This window comes from Gymnoscopelus microlampas, assembly GCF_963454915.1.
Source record: "Gymnoscopelus microlampas genome assembly, chromosome: 18".
Classification (NCBI taxonomy): domain Eukaryota; kingdom Metazoa; phylum Chordata; class Actinopteri; order Myctophiformes; family Myctophidae; genus Gymnoscopelus; species Gymnoscopelus microlampas.
Window position 1 is genome coordinate 49,377,965 of NC_139955.1, and position 20,000 is coordinate 49,397,964.

Genomic DNA, 20,000 nt, shown 5'->3' on the forward strand with positions numbered 1-20,000 from the left:
TATTATTATTTACAGTAGCTCTTCTAGCCCCCAATAACTCACATCTGGCCATCTCAGACAGCCGGACCTTTTTTATTGTGTAAAAAAGGCATATTTAGCCACCGGACAGAATGCCCCCGCCCACTGTAAAAAATATCGCAAAAAATGCTAAAACTATAGAAAGCAGTAAATGAAAAAAAAATTACACTCATCATTTATTTGCTTTAATTACAAGCTAAAATATAAACCTTGGTTGTAAAAAACCAAAGTTGTCCTTTAAGGCAGCTCTCCATCGCACAGATTTCGGGCCGACTCAGCGTTGAGAGGCGTTGGAAAGTGCAAAACAAGTACTGTCTCAATCTAAATAAATACATCCTATAAACTAGAAGAATTCATGTCATAAAAACAAGCATAACCAGATAAAAAACAGTATAAAAACTGAATGAAATTCATCTAAAGAGTTCATCTCATCTAATGCATAGGAATGCATACCTCCTCAGTTCATATACTATCTAGTAGGGAGATTGGGGGGGGGGGGGGGGGGGGGCAGAGACCTTCTCTGTGAAGGCAGTGGTGTTTCTGCTAGGAGGCCAGGTTGTCTGTCAGCAGAACTCTCCACAGCTGAGACATACATGGTCATTAGATGGTGTCGTGGCCTGGTCCTCTTCCTGAAGCCCACCATCATTTATTTGTTTTTTTCTTGTTTGTGCGTTTTGCACCAAACTGCCGGCAGCTCCACCTCCTTTCTTCAACTTGGTGACGCCCCTATTCGCTGCGTCGGTTTAGGTTCAAGATTACATAACTTTTAATATGCTGTAGGCTGATTGTGTTGATTGCTACTTGTGGAATAATCTATGATTATGAAAGATAATTGTGGATTATTATTAATGATATAGTAATGTACTTAGTTTCAACTGTCCTGTTGGAGAAGACAATGTCCCATTTAAGTGAGTCTAGCAAGCTCACAGTAGACCCCCTGGTGAGGTAGCAGCTTCAAAGAGCTCCTTGCATACCAAGCGGGGGAAGGTTGAAGATAAGGGACAAAGGCTTTGTGTGGCAAGGAACAGTACAGTACCAAGAGCAATGCCTCATGGGAGAAGGTCTGCCTGCCCTAAAGGCGGATCTTATGTGTAAAGTTTATAAATGAAGCTGTCTTGGAGAAGACCTTCAGATTCGATTGCTGTGCCAGGGGAATGGAACCTGGTACAGCTCTTTCTTGGCAACAGCTGAGAAGAGGCCCCAGGAGGGAGCTGCTAAAAAAGCAGTCCCACTGGCGGCTGGTGGTGCCAGCAACGTGACACTGGCGAACGAACTGACACTTGCGCTGCCACCCTCAAAGTAAGGGAGCAGTGCGGACGAGAAGCGAAAAGAGGCCAGCGCGGTGTCTAAAAAATCGAAATGTCTTATTTGAGCGACTGTTTACATAGGAATTTCGAGATATACTTTGTAAATGAATGTATCATTTCTAGGATTTGCAATATTACCACAGAAGAAATAACTTAACGCATAATGAAATGTATTAAGCTACTTGTAACTTCCAAAACGTCCAAAATGCAAACAATGGTTGGAAAGTTCTTCCGCCCAACAAAATGTATTCTTTACTGATGTTTGACTCATGATCTGAGTAACCAAACCGTTGAATTATTATTTGTTGATTGTATAAGAAGCATTTTGTATGTGTGCTTGAAGTTTAAGTTAAGGTTTCTTAAGGTGAAATTGTAGATCAACTATTTTAATGATCTTTTAACCCTTTTGCCCAAATTGCAATGTCAGTTACCATGGCAAAATGCCCTAAAATAGGACATTGACTTAGTGGGAGGAGAGAAGAAAAGACACATCACGTGGGTGTCAAACAAATGGGCCCTGGAGGGTTCATGCTTAAATGTAGATAATAACTACAATTAAAGTTAATTTGTCCTGGGATTTAGGAAAAATCTCAGGGATAAACTAGTGGAAAAGAATTGTTGCTAAATTAAATTGGTCATGATTTACTATGAAGTAAAGTCAATTTGAGATCAAATATTAGCCACAATGTCCAAAAAGTATTTCAAACAAATTGAGAACATTAAGTTGAACTGTTAATTGTTTCAGTGTATGGGTTTGGAGCCACTTAGAGACAATGTGTGAAATGTGTGTTGAGAAGGTTTACAGAGAGCCATACTAAACAATTGTTTTACCGAGCCGTTATCTAAAGAGCCAAAAAGCTCACGAGGAATGTTCTGTGTGTGTCCTGGATCCTAGATCAGACACACAGGTGGCAGGTGTGGAATAATCTATGATTATGAAAGATAATTGTGGATTATTATTAATGATATAGTAATGTACTTAGTTTCAACTGTCCTGTTGGAGAAGACAATGTCCCATTTAAGTGAGTCTAGCAAGCTCACAGTAGACCCCCTGGTGAGGTAGCAGCTTCAAAGAGCTCCTTGCATACCAAGCGGGGGAAGGTTGAAGATAAGGGACAAAGGCTTTGTGTGGCAAGGAACAATACAGTACCAAGAGCAATGCCTCATGGGAGAAGATCTGCCTGCCCTAAAGGCGGATCTTATGTGTAAAGTTTATAAATGAAGCTGTCTTGGAGAAGACCTTCAGATTCGATTGCTGTGCCAGGGGAATGGAACCTGGTACAGTTTGCTAACAACTTGGCGAGAGAATGGATGGACTAAAGTAAGTGAGAATTAACTATGTAACGATTATAACTCTGATGTGTTCATAATGGGATGAGGATTCACGTCATTTAATATTGTTGTTCTCTGTGTTTTGTTTTCTTACAGGTTTAATAACCTAACCGGTCTGTCTAAGTGATGTAACTAACGTCTGTTTATGCCATAGCCTGACGCTGACTTAATGAACCAGCGCCAGGTCTATCTGTAACCGACCATGTAACTTATGTATTCGATTTATGTATTATGTGTGATTTAGTGAATAAATATCTAAAAGACAACTGATTTGAGTGATTAGCTTAGAACACCAACCTCTCTCGACCCCCTTTTTCATTGGGCTTTAGCAACCGTAGCCACTGCTCAAGGCAGGAAGTACGTGATTTGCTAGAAAAGTGAACACTACTCCTATGGAAACGCTATCATATAATTAGTTTACTTATAAAGACTAGCTGTTTTACTCATGATGCAATTTGTCTCCATTTGTCTCCACCAAGAAAGTACCAAAAAAAAATGTTTCAGTCACAGCAAGTAGCCTAATAAATTATTAGTAACAAATCTGACTTCACTGTAGTTTCCTTTTCATAAATGATATTTATACTTAGACTGTTGTGAAAGTTTATATTTAGAAAAACAAAAGTAGTAGTAGTAGTAGTTGTGAATTGGCAAACTAGACATTTAGACTTAGAATTCCTTTATCCTCATAGGCGCTAATGTATGCAACGTTTTGGCCAGGTTTTATTTTTGTTGTTTCTCATAAGCGCGCACGTTGTCCTGCCCAAAGCCTGCTGGCTTTCTGTAGGAAGCTTCATCCTCATCAGTGACGAGGCTGACCACGATGATGTCATCAGAGAACTTTATTATGTGGTTTCATTTTGAACCTGGCCGAGTGGCCGTGCAGTGGTGTGTGAGTAGAATGAACAATATGCAATCTCTATTGCTATTTGTGGAAAACAGCTGAATGCCTGAAATGCACCTATAGTGTTTATAACGCACAGCGTTCATTAATTCATTCTGGTGAGATGTTTATTAATGCAGCACATTACAACAACATAATAATAATAATAATACAGCCAGTCCAAGAAATAAAATAAAAAGAATAAAAGCACAGCTTAGCAATCCCAATAAAAGTATTGATTACATAAAGAAGTTCTCACAATCGTCTGAGGATATGAATTAGAGCTCTGACGTTCTGTCAAGATCAATGTCTGTTTGTTCATTTAAGGTTCATATAAATCCAACTTCATTTTCCTTCTCCATTCACTCTACCCAACATATATTCATATGATGTAATCTGAATCATTTCCTCATTCCTCTCTTTAAGCCCAGGTGTTCTAGGGGTCTTCCCCTTACGCAGCAGGATTCTGGCAGCTGTAACAAGTCCAACTTTTACAATGTTGAATCTGTTGTCAGTTATACCAGGGACCACTGCCCTGTCACATAGGAGACAGAGCCCAGGGACCACTGCCCTGTCACCTAGGAGACAGAGCCCAGGGACCACTGCCCTGTCACCTAGGAGACAGAGCCCAGGGACCACACTGCCCTGTCACCTAGGACATTGGTTCTCAAAGTGGGGTCCGGGGACCCCCAGGGGTACTTGAGGGGGTTCCAGGGGGTCCCCAGCTAAATGATGGACAGGAACCAAATGGGCCCTTATGGGTCTGTAACTCTGAGAGTGTACAAATGGAACCAAATGGACCCTAACGGGTCCATTTGGTTCCATTTGTACACTCTCAGAGTTAAATTAACATTGATTTTACAATATGAATTGGGGTCCCAGAGGTATAAATGCCATTAAATGGGGGTCCGTAGCCTAATGCATGTCAAACTGGGGGTCCTTGAAATCAAAATGGTTGAGAATCACTGCTAGAGAGCTGTAAAAAAACTTCTCTTATGGGGGTCCCTGGCTTATCTTTTCAAATGGGGGTCCGCGGGCTAATAAGTGTAATTTTGGGGGTCCTTGACATGAGAAAGTTTGAGAACCACTGACCTAGGAGACAGAGCCGTGGGTGTGGGGGTCAGAGTGAATCCACCATTTCTCCAGAAATACAACAACTCTACACCAGACAGACTAAATACCATGAGACATGCCTAACTCTTTTTTCAAGAGTCATTTGTCCATCATGAGCCGACAGGAAGGTGCCCAGATATCAGTGCCCACAATGTGTTGGTTCCCACTCTGCCCACCAAGATGAAACAGACCAATCAGGGCCCAGTATACAAATATGGGACGGGAACTTGGCCCTTGGAAATCAAGGTTCCACACAGAGACTAATATCTACACAGTGATATTAGTCTGGCTATGTGTGTGTGTGTGTGTGTGTGTGTGTGTGTGTGTGTGTGTGTGTGTGTGTGTGTGTGTGTGTGTGTGTGTGTGTGTGCGAGCGTGTACCTGTGACTACGTCCCTGACCAGCAGGGGGGGGTGTGGGGTCAGGGTGAAGCCGTGTCCGTTGGTCCCGTCCAGAACGGGGTCTCTGGTGACCTGGACCGTCAGCTTCACCACATAGTTCTGATTGGTCAGGCTGTTGGAGCGCTGGGACCGACCGTCGCCTAGCAACCGCTCCCTGTGGAGGTCAAAGGTCAAGGCGGAAAAGGTTACCAGGGCGACCGCCGCATAGCAGCTGAACGAGAGGCCGACGCCCACCTCGCTCAGCTGTTTGTGACACGCACGCGCACACACACACACACACACACGCGCGCGCGCGCACGCACGCGCACGCACGCACACACGCACACACACACACACACACACACACACACACACACACACACACACACACACACACACACACACACACACAAGCATGACTAACGAGGAGCTCAATGGGTTTCCTCTGAACCACATTCTTCACCAGACAGGACAACAGGAGAGTGTGTGTGTGTGTGTGTGTGTGTGTGTGTGTGTGTGTGTGTGTGTGTGTGTGTGTGTGTGTGTGTGTGTGTGTGTGTGTGTGTGTGAGGAATGTTGACAGCATATTTGTGGTTCAGTGCTGGGTGTGTTTGTGTGTGAGAAAGAAAGTCTGTTTTTGAAAGTGTACACAACCAATGTTACATTATGTGTCTGTCTGTCTGTGTGTGTGTGTGTGTGTGTGTGTGTGTGTGTGTGTGTGTGTGTGTGTGTGTGTGTGTGTGTGTGTGTGTGTGTGTGTGTGTGTGTGTGTGTGTGTTCATACTGTACCTGCTCAGGGACTCACGGGTTCGGCGTATGATGGTACCGACAACCTGCTGCACCCTGCTGGTCCTCCGAGCCGGAGACCTGCTCCTACACCTCTCCTTCTCCTCCATTTAGCTGTTAAATATATTATACATATAGATATAAATACATATATATATATATATGTAAATATACACCTCTCCTTCTCCTCCATTTAGCTGTTAAATATAATATACATATAGATATAAATACATATATATATATATATGTAAATATACACCTCTCCTTCTCCTCCATTTATCTGTAAAATATATTATAAATATAGATATAAATACATATATATGTAAATATACACCTTCCTTCTCCTCCATGTATCTGTTACATATATATATAAATATATAGTCACGCCCACGCCCATGGGAGCGCACACACACACACACACACACACACACACACACACACACACACACACACACACACACACACACACACACACACACACACACACACACACACACACACACACACACACACACACACACACACACACACCTGTGTCTGTTTCCACTGAGAAGCCAGCATTATTTATTGCCTCTCTCTCTGCCTGCTGATCAGACCAGTTTAACCCAGTCAGTCCTGAGACTCATTCTACTAAATGTCTTCGATGTTGCTGTCAGTGGACCCACATAATTATATGTATTTGGCCGCGGACCCCCATCTGATTTGTTTTTGTTCCAGGGAGCCCCAGAAGCAGAGATTTGAGTTACAAATGTTTGCTTTAAATATGTAAATACATTCAAAGATTTGCACACATTTTCACGATTTTTCAAAAATAGCAGATCTACAAGCTTGTAGCGAATAACCAAAGATATCTAAAATGACACAGATGTGTTCCAGTGGTCTTAATAGTTTAACTCTAATCTACTCGCTCTAACCTGTCATTGAGAACCTGTATCTCTGCCTGTTTAAAATGACCGCTGCCTGTATCTCTGCCTGTTTAAAATGACCGCCTGGATCTGGATTTGACCCTCGCCTGACGCCTCTGTACGGATCACCAGTGTTTTGGACCAGAACCAGACCCAAGGACTACGACTAAGCTTTACTCCTATTGGACCAGACCCAAGGACTACGGCTAAGCTTTACTCCTATTGGACCAGACCCAAGGACTACGGCTAAGCTTTACTCCTATTGGACCAGACCAGACCCAAGGACTACGGCTAAGCTTTACTCCTATTGGACCAGACCAGACCCAAGGACTTGCTTTTGGGTCCTATATCTGTTTGGTGCCTGACATATATATACACATATATATATGTAAATATATTTATACACCTCTTCTTCTCCTCCATTTAGCGTCAGTAAACTATAGGATCATAGAATACAGAGACAGTGTAGTGTCTCAGTAAACTATAGGATCATAGAATACAGAGACAGTGTAGTGTCTCAGTAAACTATAGGATCATAGAATACAGAGACAGTGTAACTGTAGGAAACTATAGGATCATAGAATACAGAGAGAGAGAGTAAACTATAGGATCATAGAATACAGAGAGAGAGAGTAAACTATAGGATCATAGAATACAGAGAGAGAGAGTAAACTATAGGATCATAGAATACAGAGAGAGAGAGAGTAAACTATAGGATCATAGAATACAGAGAGAGAGAGTAAACTATAGGATCATAGAATACAGAGAGAGAGTAAACTATAGGATCATAGAATACAGAGAGAGAGAGAGTAAACTATAGGATCATAGAATACAGAGAGAGAGAGAGAGAGTAAACTATAGGATCATAGAATACAGAGAGAGAGAGAGTACACTATAGGATCACAGGTAAACAATGAACCTAGACTCAGTCTAAACAATATAATATCAAAAGAAAATAATCTGTACATTGAAACTATACAAACTATAGGATGCCAGGTCAGCAATGAATCTGTCTAAATTTGGCCATTTATTATTTAATATATATATATGACTATAAATACTTCTCCTCCATTTATTCATAAAATATCCATAAAACAATGTGAGTCCTCATGTAACTGGTGTTCAGAGCATCACAGTGTCAACAACATGAGTCATGACAGATGGGGGGAGGGGGGGGGGCATGTAGCCTGGCCTGGATACCATGAAGAATCAAACATGTGAACACGAACACAGACACACACACACACACACACACACACACACACAGACACACGCACACGCACGCGCACACACACGCACGCGCGCACACACACACACACACACACACACACACACACGCGCGCACGCGCACACGCACACACACACACACACACACACACACACAGCACAGCACACAGGGTGGAGAGAGATGGAATGAGAAGATGAAGAGAGATGCAGAGAGAGTCAGAAGAGGACAGGAAAGAGACATTAGTAAAAATAGTAAAATATAGAACATTATGTTATGATTACAGGATTTACATCTATCGGCTTCCCAGAGGAAAAATCTGCTTCTCATTTTAATCTCAGATGCTTCTCTTGAGCAACCAGCTTTTATTTCTCATTTGAAGATCACTTAAAGATCACCTATGTCTTTTTATGGCTCCTAACTTGAATACTAGGATCCGTAAGCGAGACATAGGGGGAGACAGGGGTATATACATTAGAGCTGTATTTGAGAGATACATGAGGAATAGACAAGATACAATAAGAGCTGTATTTGGGAGATAAATGAGACATAGGCGAGATACATTAAGAGCTGTATTTGAGAGATACATGAGACATAGGCGAGATACATTAAGAGCTGTATTTGAGAGATAAATGAGACATAGGCGAGATACATTAAGAGCTGTATTTTAGAGATACATGAGACATAGGCGAGATACATTAAGAGCTGTATTTGAGTGATAAATGAGGCATAGGTGAGATCTCCCTATTGGCTTTGTTAAGTCTCTTTGGCTTCTCATTGAGATACATTAGCAATAATTGAGATTTAATTTCCCATTTCTCACTGAGGTATAAATGAGTGAACATGCTAATAAATATTTAAAAAACAGCATTAATTGTGGCAAAAACACATTTATTGAAGTATCCACAAACAGCAGGCAGCTTTAACATATATTTATATGTACAAAAACAAAAATGTATTGGCATCAATTTACATAAAAGTTGAAACTTAGGTATACTGGGAGTGGGGAGACTAAAACTAGGACGAAAAATGTTCTACCTTTTTCCACTGACAAACTAAATAAAAGCTATGATGACTAAATATACTGACAATTTCGTCAACAAATAACTAGACTAAAATGTTAGGAAGGGACTAGTGGACAAGCAATCTAGTATATGTCATCTTACAATTAGTTGCATGCTGAAAATTGCAGATCTACAAGCTCACGTGTCGCGGTGCAACGTGTTGTGAGCTTGTAGATTGGCTATTTTCAGCAAGTGTAAAAACAGTCATTACGACGGCCCGACAAAATACATTTTTAGTCAACTAAATCAACTGTAGATTTAGTCGACTAAAATCTTATGACATTTAGTTGACTAAATCTAGACTAACACTAAAACATTCCAGGTGACTAAACTAAGTGAAAACTATTCAAGAGACTAATGACTAAAACTAAAATCTGCTGCCAAAAACACTGGGGAGTACATAGTCCTTTGCAGCACGGCTCCGGCACTTGTTGGTCATGGCTTTCTTCAAGCCCTCTTCACTGAAACCATTGGTCCATGATGCCAGAGAGGAACACCGCAAGACGTAGTCTGCAGACAGAGAAGATGACATGACACAAGTCAGTCAACATGGGTTTCCCCCGGTTAAATATATACATTTTAAAGACTATATGACTCTACAGACTGAGCACAGCATAGCCACAGACGAGGCCAACCTGGTTCAGAGTGTACTGTACGTCCCACCAGCGCAACATGTTGGAACATGCATTTTTTTTACTGCACAAAGGCAGCCAAATTGCCCAATGATAATGTATTGGTGACATCATAAATTGAGAATATAATTTACAAAACCAAGATTTGTCAAGGATCAAGTATATTTATATGTCCCAAGCTGGGCCTTTCACAGCAGATAATAAACGCCCTAAAACACAATACAGTAAGACAGACATGTGTATATTGTCACAAGATACCCCCAACAATCTTTCTAGCCCCCTTAAAAGGACAATTCCATGCTAGAATGCTTTCTTACCTTTCTTTGTAGTTGTTACGTCCCCACCAAAGAGGTCCAGGTGTTTATTTTATGCAAAAACTCCTTATTGCCTATTTCCCCTACCATAGGCCCTCAATGAATTGTATTGAATGGAATGGGAATTGAATGGGGCTATGGGGTGTTGTGCTAATTCGCTTATTTCCATCGAAATAAGTAGTAAAGTGTGCCGCTTGGGATATTATTTACATTATGAAAAGAGGATATATACAAAAATAATAATAATTTTGAGCAAAATAAATAAGCGAATTAGCACAACACCCCATAGCCCCTTTCAATGCAATTCATTTAGGGCTCATGGTAGGGGAAATAAGGCCAATAAGGAGCTTTTGCACAAAATAACACCTGGACCTCTTTGGTGTGTACTTAACAACTACAAAGAAAGGTAAGAAAGCCTTTTAGTATGGAATTCTCCTTTAAGGGCATTTTTCTGTCTAATACCTAGATTATCATACCAGCAAATAGCAGCAAAGTATATGACAGATTCAATGAAGGCTCTATATCATTGATTTGTTTACCTGAAACCTGGCTAACTTCCTTAAACAGAAAAGGCACTGCTGGCCTTTCTTGCAAACAATTTCAGTATTGGAATCGAATTTCAGACGATTGTCGATTATGGTCCCAAGATATCTATAAGTGGTTACCAACTCCACTGACTGGCCATCTATAACACTACTCTGAGGAACTAGTGGTGTGACAAATACTTACTGAACAGTGCATCCCTCTTCGCCTCATCCAGTTTGTTCTTCCCCTCTGGGATGACACCATGCTTTCCGCATATGACGGCATTGCGGCACTCCTCATGGGTGAAGAACACCTCGAACAACGCGTGGAATAGCCTCTTGCAGTCCTTCCTGGCACGCTGGTGTATGGCTGCCAGCTGCACAGAGGAAATCAACTGTCCACAGCCTGTGAATAGAGAGCGAGCAATTAACCAACTGCATTTTAAGACATCAGTTTTGCACTTGTAAGGCTCAGCTACATTGACCCCTTTCTGCGCTCAGTGCACCATGAAAACAGACAACTGTGACCTTCTGAAAACTTCACTATCTAGTTGCAGCTCACAACACGGATCACTCGCTACCAAGAACGTCAGGTTCAGTGTGAAATGTATGGCAAACGTAAACATCCATACCTGGATATAGCTCCTGCTGCCCGAGACTGGACACTCCAGACTCTAGGTCACCAGGGTGATAAAGCCCTTCAGTGTGTCTAGTTGCTCAGAGCCTAGAAAAAAGACAAAAAAATCGGAGTCTACTGAGTGTATTTGTAAAACAATAAGATTGAGTACTGTTCTATATAGCTCTACAGTCTATTCTGATAGCAGTCATTGATGAGTATTTGTTCAGTAGCAGGGGTCGATCTCCCCTGCTCTTCAGTAAACAGAAAATGTAGGGATATTTTGGGATACCAAAGTGTTCCAGTCATGTCAGAGAACTCACAAAAGAGGTACAGGATAAAGTAAAGTTTCAAGTGAGACAAAGACATTAGCAGACAACTGAAAACTGCAACATTACAGGCAATAAAACTTACTGATACTGGAGAGCACAGTGGTTATCCTCCTCAACTGGAGCTGGAGCTTCTCCACCTCAAACCGACAAGAATCGCAAGGCTGCCACCCTTGACCCTCTGGTATGCTCTGGTCCGATGGATTTGGTTGACCTGGAAAGATTGAAAGCACGTCAAAAACTGTAAAGAAAAGTAAAAAGAAAAAGAAAAAGTAGAATGCAAAACTCATCTATGAATCCTGAATTTGAAGGACAACAGTGCCAAGTCTACTGACACTTAGCTGAGGAACCACACCTTCTACTGGAGCATCACTGGACGGAGATGGAGGTTGCAGTACACTGGGTGTTTCTTGGTTCCACTGATCCAAGTCCATATATGTAGCTGCATACGGCTGTGCAGAAAAGAGAAAAGGCCCTTAATTGTACTTGGTCAAAAATCATCAAAACTATAGGCTACTATACAAGCTCATAGCGCAGCACCGAGTGCTGTGCTCCGAGCTTGTAGGTCTAAATGGGTTAAGAAAGACATACCTCATCAACAGGTCGGCAGGCCTGTGTAGAAGAGGCTGGAGGGTATGGCTGTAGATCGGGGTAAAAGGTATCACAAGGTTGCAGAGACATAGAAAAGTAACCTTAGTTTGTAGTCTGTCAAAGATCTTTAAAAAATAGCTATGCCTTTATGCAATGCATTGTGGATTTTAGATAGACCAATCAAAAGCAATGTGGAATGTAATACAAGTCACAAATAAATTCAATCTAAAGAAAACATACCTCTTCAACAGGTCGACAGGCCTGTGTAGAGGCCGGAGGGCATGGCTGTAGACCATAGTTAAATGGGTCATAAGGCTGAGAGACAGAAAAATGACATTAGTTTGTAGTCTGTCAAAGATCAGTACAAATACATTTACTAAATGAAGTTGTGTTCAATGGAGTGTTGTGTTCATCACATAACATTCACCACAGTATAAATACACCCGAGATCAGTTGACTCAAATGAATTCCCCCCTCCTCCCCAACAAACCTTTTCATCCACAGCTTTGCCCTGCGATACTGTTAAATTTCAGCAGAAGGTGTGGTCTCTTACTACTAGTGAACCAACACTTACAGTATATCTGAAATGTTACAAAGTCACAACTTAAATGTAGACATTAAATGTATTGAAAACATTTTACCGTGTCAAGAGCTGGGCAGAGGGCCTGGGGAAAGACCGGTGTGGCCCAAGGGCTAGCCCCACTTGAAAACGGATCATAAAGCTGGAGACATAGCAAAATAACATTAGCGGTAGTTTGTAGTCTGTCAAATTGAAAATCTACAGCCAATTGTAGATTAACTAACCAACACTTACGACATTTTTATCTTTAACCCATTTTGTACGGGACCCCTTTTGGTGTTTTAAGCATTATGTTATACTTTAGCTATTGAAAAATAGCAGATCTACAATCTCATAGCGCGGCACTTTTTGAAAAAACGTGAACATGTAGTGCAAATCTTTGGATATATTTTTTCAGAGCGTTTTTAACTGAAATCTTTGCTTCAGGGGGGTCCCTGGAACAACATATTTTCAGATGGTGGTCGGCGGCCAATTACATATAATCTTGGGGGTCCTTGACATAAAAATGTTTGAGAATGACTGACATAGAAACAGGGTTTTTTCAGAAAACTGTCAGGATTTAGAAGACATTTGTAGAATCGTTCCCAGGTCTAAATGGGTTAAGTAAAGACCTTACATAGTATTGAAAAGAACATTGTACCGTGTCAGGAGTCTGTGGACAGAAGCCCTGGGTATGGACTGGTGTGATGGCCTTAGGGCTTGCTAGCTGTGGTGCTGACCATTGAGCAGAAGGCTGGAGAGACATGAAATCTAACATTAGAAAAAAATATCTGAAAATAAACCAAAACAAAAAAAGAGAAAAAGGGCGTGGAACCAAAACATGGAGGTAGACTCTTGAGGCATAAAACTCACACGGCAAACAAGTCCGTTAAGGAGATGGCAGATGTCAAAAGTCCATTCAGGCAGGAATCAGGATGTCTAAACCAGCAGGCATCCACCGGGGTGAGGAACTCATGGTTGGAAATCAGTGACATGACAATCTGGAAGGGCACAAAAAAGAACAATATAAGTATTGAAAGCTGATTATGAGGTGTAGGTGGGAAGACAAGCAGAGAAGGTCAGGTATCTACAGGGCTGAGAATTGGGGACAGTTGTCATGTGAGACAGGTGATGAGGAAAGGTGTGTGGACAGTTAGAAGATGGCAGGTCTGGGGAGGTGAGGGGCAATCCAGAAACTGCCCTGTGATCCTTTCTTCTTACCTTAGTTGACTTTCCCTTTTCTGAACAACACCTAATAGGTAAAGTCCCTTTGCACACCTACTTACAAAGGACATGCAGTTACACAGGAGATGACAGCCAACGTAGAGAAGAAAATAAGTGGTCCTGCACACCATATTCAATTACTTGAGATTTATTTGAGGATTTCTTGTTTTGCTTAACTACCTAATGAAGGTCAGCTAATCGAAACGTTCTTACAAATAGATAAATAAAATGTAACTTAAGACAGTGTTCTGACCACTTCTTTACTTCTGAACAACTCCTAAAATCAGAGCCTGAGATAGAGATCTAAAAAAAAACGAAGTAAGTAATAAAACTCTACTAAAATATGACCATGACAATGTCATTCATATAGTGGGGAAGAGAATGGTCCAAATGTTTTGCACATAACTTACACTCAAAGCCAATCGAAGTCCATCAATTGCTTCAGGAGGGAGGAGACAGGAGGACAAACCCACTTTTCTGGCTGAGCAGCTTTGTTGTTTGGTGCCACCGCCAAATTGCGCCAATGGGTTGATCCCAACGAAACATCTGAAATCACAAAACACATATGGAAAAGGTGCACTCACAGCTGTTCTACAAGAGAGCACATCTTTCGAGTTACACATGATGGTTCTACTTCAAGCAGAAAGTTACCTTTGAATGAATTCCAGTGTGTAACAGGCGTGCTCCTCCTGGTACACCAAAGTTGTAATAACTGGAAAACTGCCATTCCAGCCAGGAAGTTGATCTGTGGAGCCACAATGACCGACCTCAATGCTCAGCATCCATTGTGTAGCTGCGAGAACTTCACCTAAAGATAATTTGACATATATGGTTTGCATGTTAACAGTGTTTGTCTGTTGCTTTCCACATAACAATAGACTGTTAAACTAAAACATGACCTCCATATAGTCTCCGTATTTGCAATGCTTTAAAACAGATTAGAAAAAAACAGTAAAAAGTGTGCAGACTAAACTCAGTGTTAATTTAACTGTCTTAAGCCGGGGTCTTCAACAGGGGGTCCGGGACCCCTAGGGGGTCCTCAGAATAACTACAAGGGGTCAGAATTACTACAGGGGGTCCGCCAAATCTTTGTGTGATATGATTATATGTTAATTTAACTGTCTTAAGCAGGGGTCTTCAACAGGGGGTCCGGGACCCCTAGGGGGTCCTCAGAATTACTACAGGGGGTCCGCCAAATCTTTGTGTGATATGATTATTTATTTTACCTTAACCAATTGAACCTTAGCATCCCTTTTGTGAGGAGAACTTTAGCCAAAAATAGCAGATCTACAAGCTCACAACGCCTCACGCTGCAAGGCGTTGTGAGCTTGTAGATCAGCTATTTTTGGCAAAGAGGGAAAAAGAGCAGACGAAGTAAACAAAAAAAGTTTAATCTGAAACACAATTTTATACAATATAGAGGGGGTCCCTGCCTCATCTCTCTCTCAGCTAGGGGGTCCATGGCCTGAAAACGTTGAAGACCCCTGGTCATTCCATTGGTACATTTGTACTCTCTTTCCCTAAATTAAATGATTTTACTTTGTACTGTAGGTTCAAAACAAAATTCATAGATGTAATAATAATAATAATAATAATAATAATAATAATAATAATAATAATGAATTACAGTTAAAACAAATGAGGCCAACATTAGCTCTCACTGATGTGGTCTGATTTATACCTGAAATAAACAATGACATCATGCACCACATGGAAATGAATATGCTAATGCCATGTCTAAGACTGTGTTGCACGCCCCAAAAAACTGATTTAAAAGCTCACAATGCGTCGCTGTGAGCTTGTAGATCAGTGATGTTTGGGCATGCGCGAGTCTGTATAACCCCCTGTATTATGACAGTCATGACGAAACGTCAACCTGGTGTTTGCACGTTCTCCATGTAATGCCCTACATCTACATTAACGTTCAGATTTCAAATATAAAGTGCTTACCCCATGGCCACGGATGTTACAATCCACTTCGGGTCGGTGTAAGTACCCGTATATTCCGGATTGTTAAAAAAAAGCATTTTAATCCGATCGGTGGCCATTTTGTCATAGAGTTATAATGTAACAGAGTGCAGTACTCCTCCCAACCGATAGGGTCAAGTAGTTGAAAGCGTACAGAAATACGGAGAAAATGGCCATCGATCGAATTAAAATGCTTTTTATTGAACAATACAGACGATACGGGTATTGCTGAGTGCCCGAATAGACTTGTAACATCCGTGACCATAGATTGAGCACTTCATATTTAAAATCTGAACGTTTATGCAGATGTACAGGTTGTAAATGGAGAAAGTGCAAAAAAAATGGTTGAAGTTCGGCCGTGACGCTCGTGATGGACGAGCGTCGTGTGATCCATAGCTAATACACGACAAATGCACGACGTTTACGATACTAACAAGTTGGATAACACACTTTAATTCCATAAAGTAATTCATCTTACCTGTTATCTAGTAGAGTAGAAGCACGGAAGCAACTGGTTTGTAAATAAATGTTCGCTTAGCCGACGGTTAGTTAGTTTCGTTTCTGAACCCGCCTGTTTGTTCTGTTTGTTCCTCGGCCGGTTCAAAACTGATAAGCTCCGCCTTGAACAGCTGCGTGACGTAATGACGTAATGTCGCACTGTAGGTCTGGTCAGGTTCTCAACCTGTGGGTCGGGACCCCCAGGGGGATCCCCACCTGATTGGGGGGGATCTGTATGTGGCAGTGACAGTGAAGTGACAATTTAAGTAACCCTTTTAATACCTAAAAAAAAAAAAGAATTACTGCATCAAAAGTAATCAACAAACTATATTTAAAAAATGGTCGAAGAAAAAAAAGAAAATAGCTGATCTGCAATAAGAAGTTATAGATTTTTGAAATAGTTCAAAGTTAAGCTTTTCTCACATTTTTCAAAAATATTTTTTTTAAATTAAAAAACATGTTTTCAGACTCAAAAGAGGACGCTGAATCGAATAGGCTAGGTCTCGATTTTGTATGACCCTTATAAAGTGGTTTAAACAAGCGTTAAAGTTTCATAAACTTGGAAGCTTTTTTCACAAAAACATTATTATTATTATTATTTTATTTTGACCCTTCCACCCTCTTATTTAGATGATTTTGAGTCGAATGATAGGTTACACAATAGTCTAGTATTGTTTAATAGGGAAGTTATAGATTTTTGAAATAGTTCAAAGTTTATCTTTTCTCACATTTTTTAAAAATATTTTATTTTTAAATTTAAAAACACTTTTTCTGACTCAGAAAAGGACGCTGAATTGAATGGAATAGGTCTCGATTTTCTAGGACCTTGGGAAATACAAAAGCTCACCAAAAAGATTGGACGTTGACTTTTGTCAAAAAATTTAGCACAAAATCTGGAACTAATCGCTCCAGATATTTTTTTAAAATATAAAACTTCTCTCCATCCATATTGAGAGTAAGCCGGATATTTTGGCACGAGCCCTGATTTTTTTTGACACTGATAAAGCTCAAAGTTCAGCGAAAAGACTGCAAAGGTCAACTCTTGTTAAATTTTTAGAAATTGTATTTTTCTTCGAGACTCTGGTTTTAGACAAATATGATGACACTGATTCCAAATATTTACGTTTTATTTTTCTCGGAAAACAGGAAGTGCCTCAAAAGGCCGCTTCCTGGTTGGTTTTAGGGTGTTCCAGGCCCGTGATTTCCCCGATATATTTTTTTCCTAAATCTACACGTAAAATAATGCCAAAAGTCGAGATGATCAAACCCTGATATCAAATCATGATTTAATTATCCTTTAATTGGCTATGGTTACGGCTTCGCTATCTTGCTCAATATCTCGAATACGATAAGGACTTAGGGTCCACTTTTTGGATATGTTGTAGAACTGGCTGAGACGCACGCATGGATGTCTTGTTTGTCCCGTTACGGCACTTTTTTTTTTTTTACTTTGTCCTTTGGTATGGTCTTAAGGTTTAAGACTCTATGAGCCTTCCGAAAGTATAGAAGGTCAACTTTGGAGTGTCGTACCGTGACGAACAAGACATCAACGTGTGCGCCTTAGCGAGTTGTACAACATATCCAAAAGGCGGATTCTAAAGATGTATGGTTATTGAGATATGTCACTTTATTGCACGTATTAACTTGACATTGGACCCTAGCCAATTAAGGAGAACGGTATGGCCGTGTGTGAGGAGAGTTATATGTTCGCGTTCGGGGTGACGCGCTGGCCCAGAATTTGGTGTTCAATTTCGTTTTTAATCCTTTCAAACAGTTTTTCACTATTATCTCGGCCCCTAGGGGGCGCCAAAACTATCGGACAATGGATTCTCGATCAGTTTTTCATCCCGAACGCGCCAATATAACTTTCCTCACACACGGACAAGTGGTTCTGAAAATTGATAACATTTATATATTATAATAAATAAAATGTTAAAAAAATAAATTGTAGTAAACATTTTTAAGTTAAGCCAAGTATACATGATTAGAACATTCTTAAACATTCGACAATCAAGTCTAATATTTCTATAAATGCTACAAATTGCTACAAAACCTGTATATCCAGTCATTTTGGGGCATAAACAAGAAGTTGTAGGATAAAATTAATTATGATGATGATAACTGATAATGATGATGATTGTAAGAGCCATAACGAGCTTAGGTCATGATGACCTGATTTTGCATTGATCTTAATTGTGCCAAGTTATTGCAGCTGTGTGTAATGCCTTAATGATTATGTGCAGCAGTGTACTGTTGATTGAATGTTTGTGATTGGTGCTCTTTTGTTTGATCATTAGTCTTTTGCTGTGCTGTTTGAGTTGTGTCAGAAGAAGCTAAAGTTGAAGCTGAGAGCACACATTGTTTTTACCACTACACCACTACAAGAACCACTTGCTGTATGCCTTATATTTTGTTGCTTTAATACCAGTAAAGTCTCTAAAACCGGATACAAAGTGCGTCGTGCGTCAAATTACGTGCTCACCTTTTTTATGAAGATATACTTTGAAGGAAATATACGACTCTACAATGATGTTCACATCATGTAAAGCACTTTATGATTTCCAAAAATGTAAAGTGTGGTATAAATAAATTATATTATTATTATTATGAATATGTATACTTTACATATTACTGTAAAACTACATTCTACAGTTAGAATATAACCTGACTGTAATTTCTACATTATGTTACTGTGGAAAAATGCAGTAACTTTCTGTAATGATTTTTTTCCCATGATGCATTGCAAAATGCAGTTAAACATTGTAAAATGACAGAACAATAAGTTACTGTAAATTTTTACTGTAGAAATTACAGAAATTTGTTACAGTGCAGGCTTGTAGCCTACATGAATGACATATTATGATACCAATCATATCGCCATGAATGGAATACGTTTGTATACCCATTTATTCAACCCATACCGAGCAGTGCGTGTTCGAGTTACACTAAATAAAGCAGTCATGAGACTCGCGGAATGCAGTGATACCGTTCCGCGACTGCCGCCACGTTAATATTGGAGTGTCGGGTTTATATCCTTAACCCAGCGAGGTTGTAGCCTACATAACTCTCTATGACATAACACAAGCTACTGTAAGTTTGTAGACCTCACCTCACTGTCCATGCATGGGCATAACACGGTCTGTCCCCCTTTCGTCCATACATGGGCGTAAAAGTCTGTCCCCCTTTCGTCCATACATGGGCATAAAAGGGAATTTATTCTGGGTCTGGCAGAACCAGGTCTCCTGGTCTTGTTGTATTTGTATTTCATAGTAAGTCCCAGAAATAATGAATTCATTCCTTATTGGTGTCAAATGAGATATCCTGAAGGCTTTAACAAATTGTTAATAATAACTGAAATTAAATCACTGATACTGGACATTTTGTCTTGTGGAAAAAGGAGAAATGTCCAATTACATTTGACTTTTTTAGATTTTAACATAAATGGTAAATGGTGCATTTATATAGCGCCTTTATCCAAGGCACTTTACATAGATTGTGCATCAATTCACCCATTCACACACCGATGGCGGCGGAAACCATGCAATGCACCAACCAGCACATCAGGAGCAATATACTGTAGAGGTTCAGTGAAACCGGGTTTGAACTGGCAACCTTGTGGTTACCATCCAGCCACAGTGAGCCACTCTACCCCTGAGCCACTGCCACCCATAAATATGAATAAATATGCTTATAATGACTTAACTATTATATAATTGATATGTGCTAATTGGATCAC

General features: G+C 40.4%; 2 protein-coding genes across 5 annotated transcripts in view; both read right to left on the reverse strand.

The window, feature by feature from the left end:
* The window catches only part of frmpd1b (FERM and PDZ domain containing 1b), a gene marked incomplete at its 3' end in the record, with an annotated part of 82,274 nt that overhangs the window by 29,315 nt on the left and 32,959 nt on the right, over positions 1 to 20,000 (reverse strand). Inside the window, exons 3-4 of the mRNA XM_084041887.1 lie at positions 5,819 to 5,929; positions 5,032 to 5,204 (exon numbers count right to left, since the gene is read on the reverse strand). Coding sequence (XP_083898013.1) covers positions 5,032 to 5,204; positions 5,819 to 5,925 — 280 coding nt within the window. The 5' untranslated portion in view covers positions 5,926 to 5,929. The remainder of the gene's footprint in view (positions 1 to 5,031; positions 5,205 to 5,818; positions 5,930 to 20,000) is intronic.
* LOC311034256 (uncharacterized protein) lies at positions 8,924 to 16,352 on the reverse strand. Of its 4 annotated transcripts, none has more exons than XM_084042095.1 (13): positions 16,245 to 16,352; positions 14,450 to 14,606; positions 14,209 to 14,344; positions 13,448 to 13,575; positions 13,236 to 13,328; positions 12,657 to 12,737; positions 12,256 to 12,330; positions 12,016 to 12,063; positions 11,780 to 11,876; positions 11,510 to 11,638; positions 11,112 to 11,203; positions 10,685 to 10,885; positions 8,924 to 9,519 (listed from the first exon to the last, which is right to left on the reverse strand). In XM_084042095.1, the coding sequence occupies exons 2-5, from the start codon at positions 14,578 to 14,580 to the stop codon at positions 13,298 to 13,300; spliced, it is 426 nt and encodes a 141-aa protein (XP_083898221.1). In that variant the 5' UTR covers positions 14,581 to 14,606; positions 16,245 to 16,352; the 3' UTR covers positions 8,924 to 9,519; positions 10,685 to 10,885; positions 11,112 to 11,203; positions 11,510 to 11,638; positions 11,780 to 11,876; positions 12,016 to 12,063; positions 12,256 to 12,330; positions 12,657 to 12,737; positions 13,236 to 13,297. The 4 variants fall into 3 exon arrangements, with proteins under 4 accessions (XP_083898221.1, XP_083898223.1, XP_083898220.1 ...); XM_084042094.1 differs by having other exon boundaries at positions 12,657 to 13,328; XM_084042096.1 differs by having other exon boundaries at positions 12,657 to 13,328; positions 14,450 to 14,543; positions 16,245 to 16,288.

Bases quoted from the DNA above. Each gene is read 5' to 3' on its own strand.
- LOC311034256 (XM_084042095.1), bottom strand. From the start codon at position 14,580: ATGCTGAGCATTGAGGTCGGTCATTGTGGCTCCACAGATCAACTTCCT. The intron at 14,345-14,449 runs GTAACTTTCTGC...TTGTGATTTCAG, and splicing joins ACACTGGAATTCATTCAAAG to ATGTTTCGTTGGGATCAACC. The intron at 13,576-14,208 runs GTAAGTTATGTG...GTGCCCTTCCAG, and splicing joins GACTTCGATTGGCTTTGAGT to ATTGTCATGTCACTGATTTC.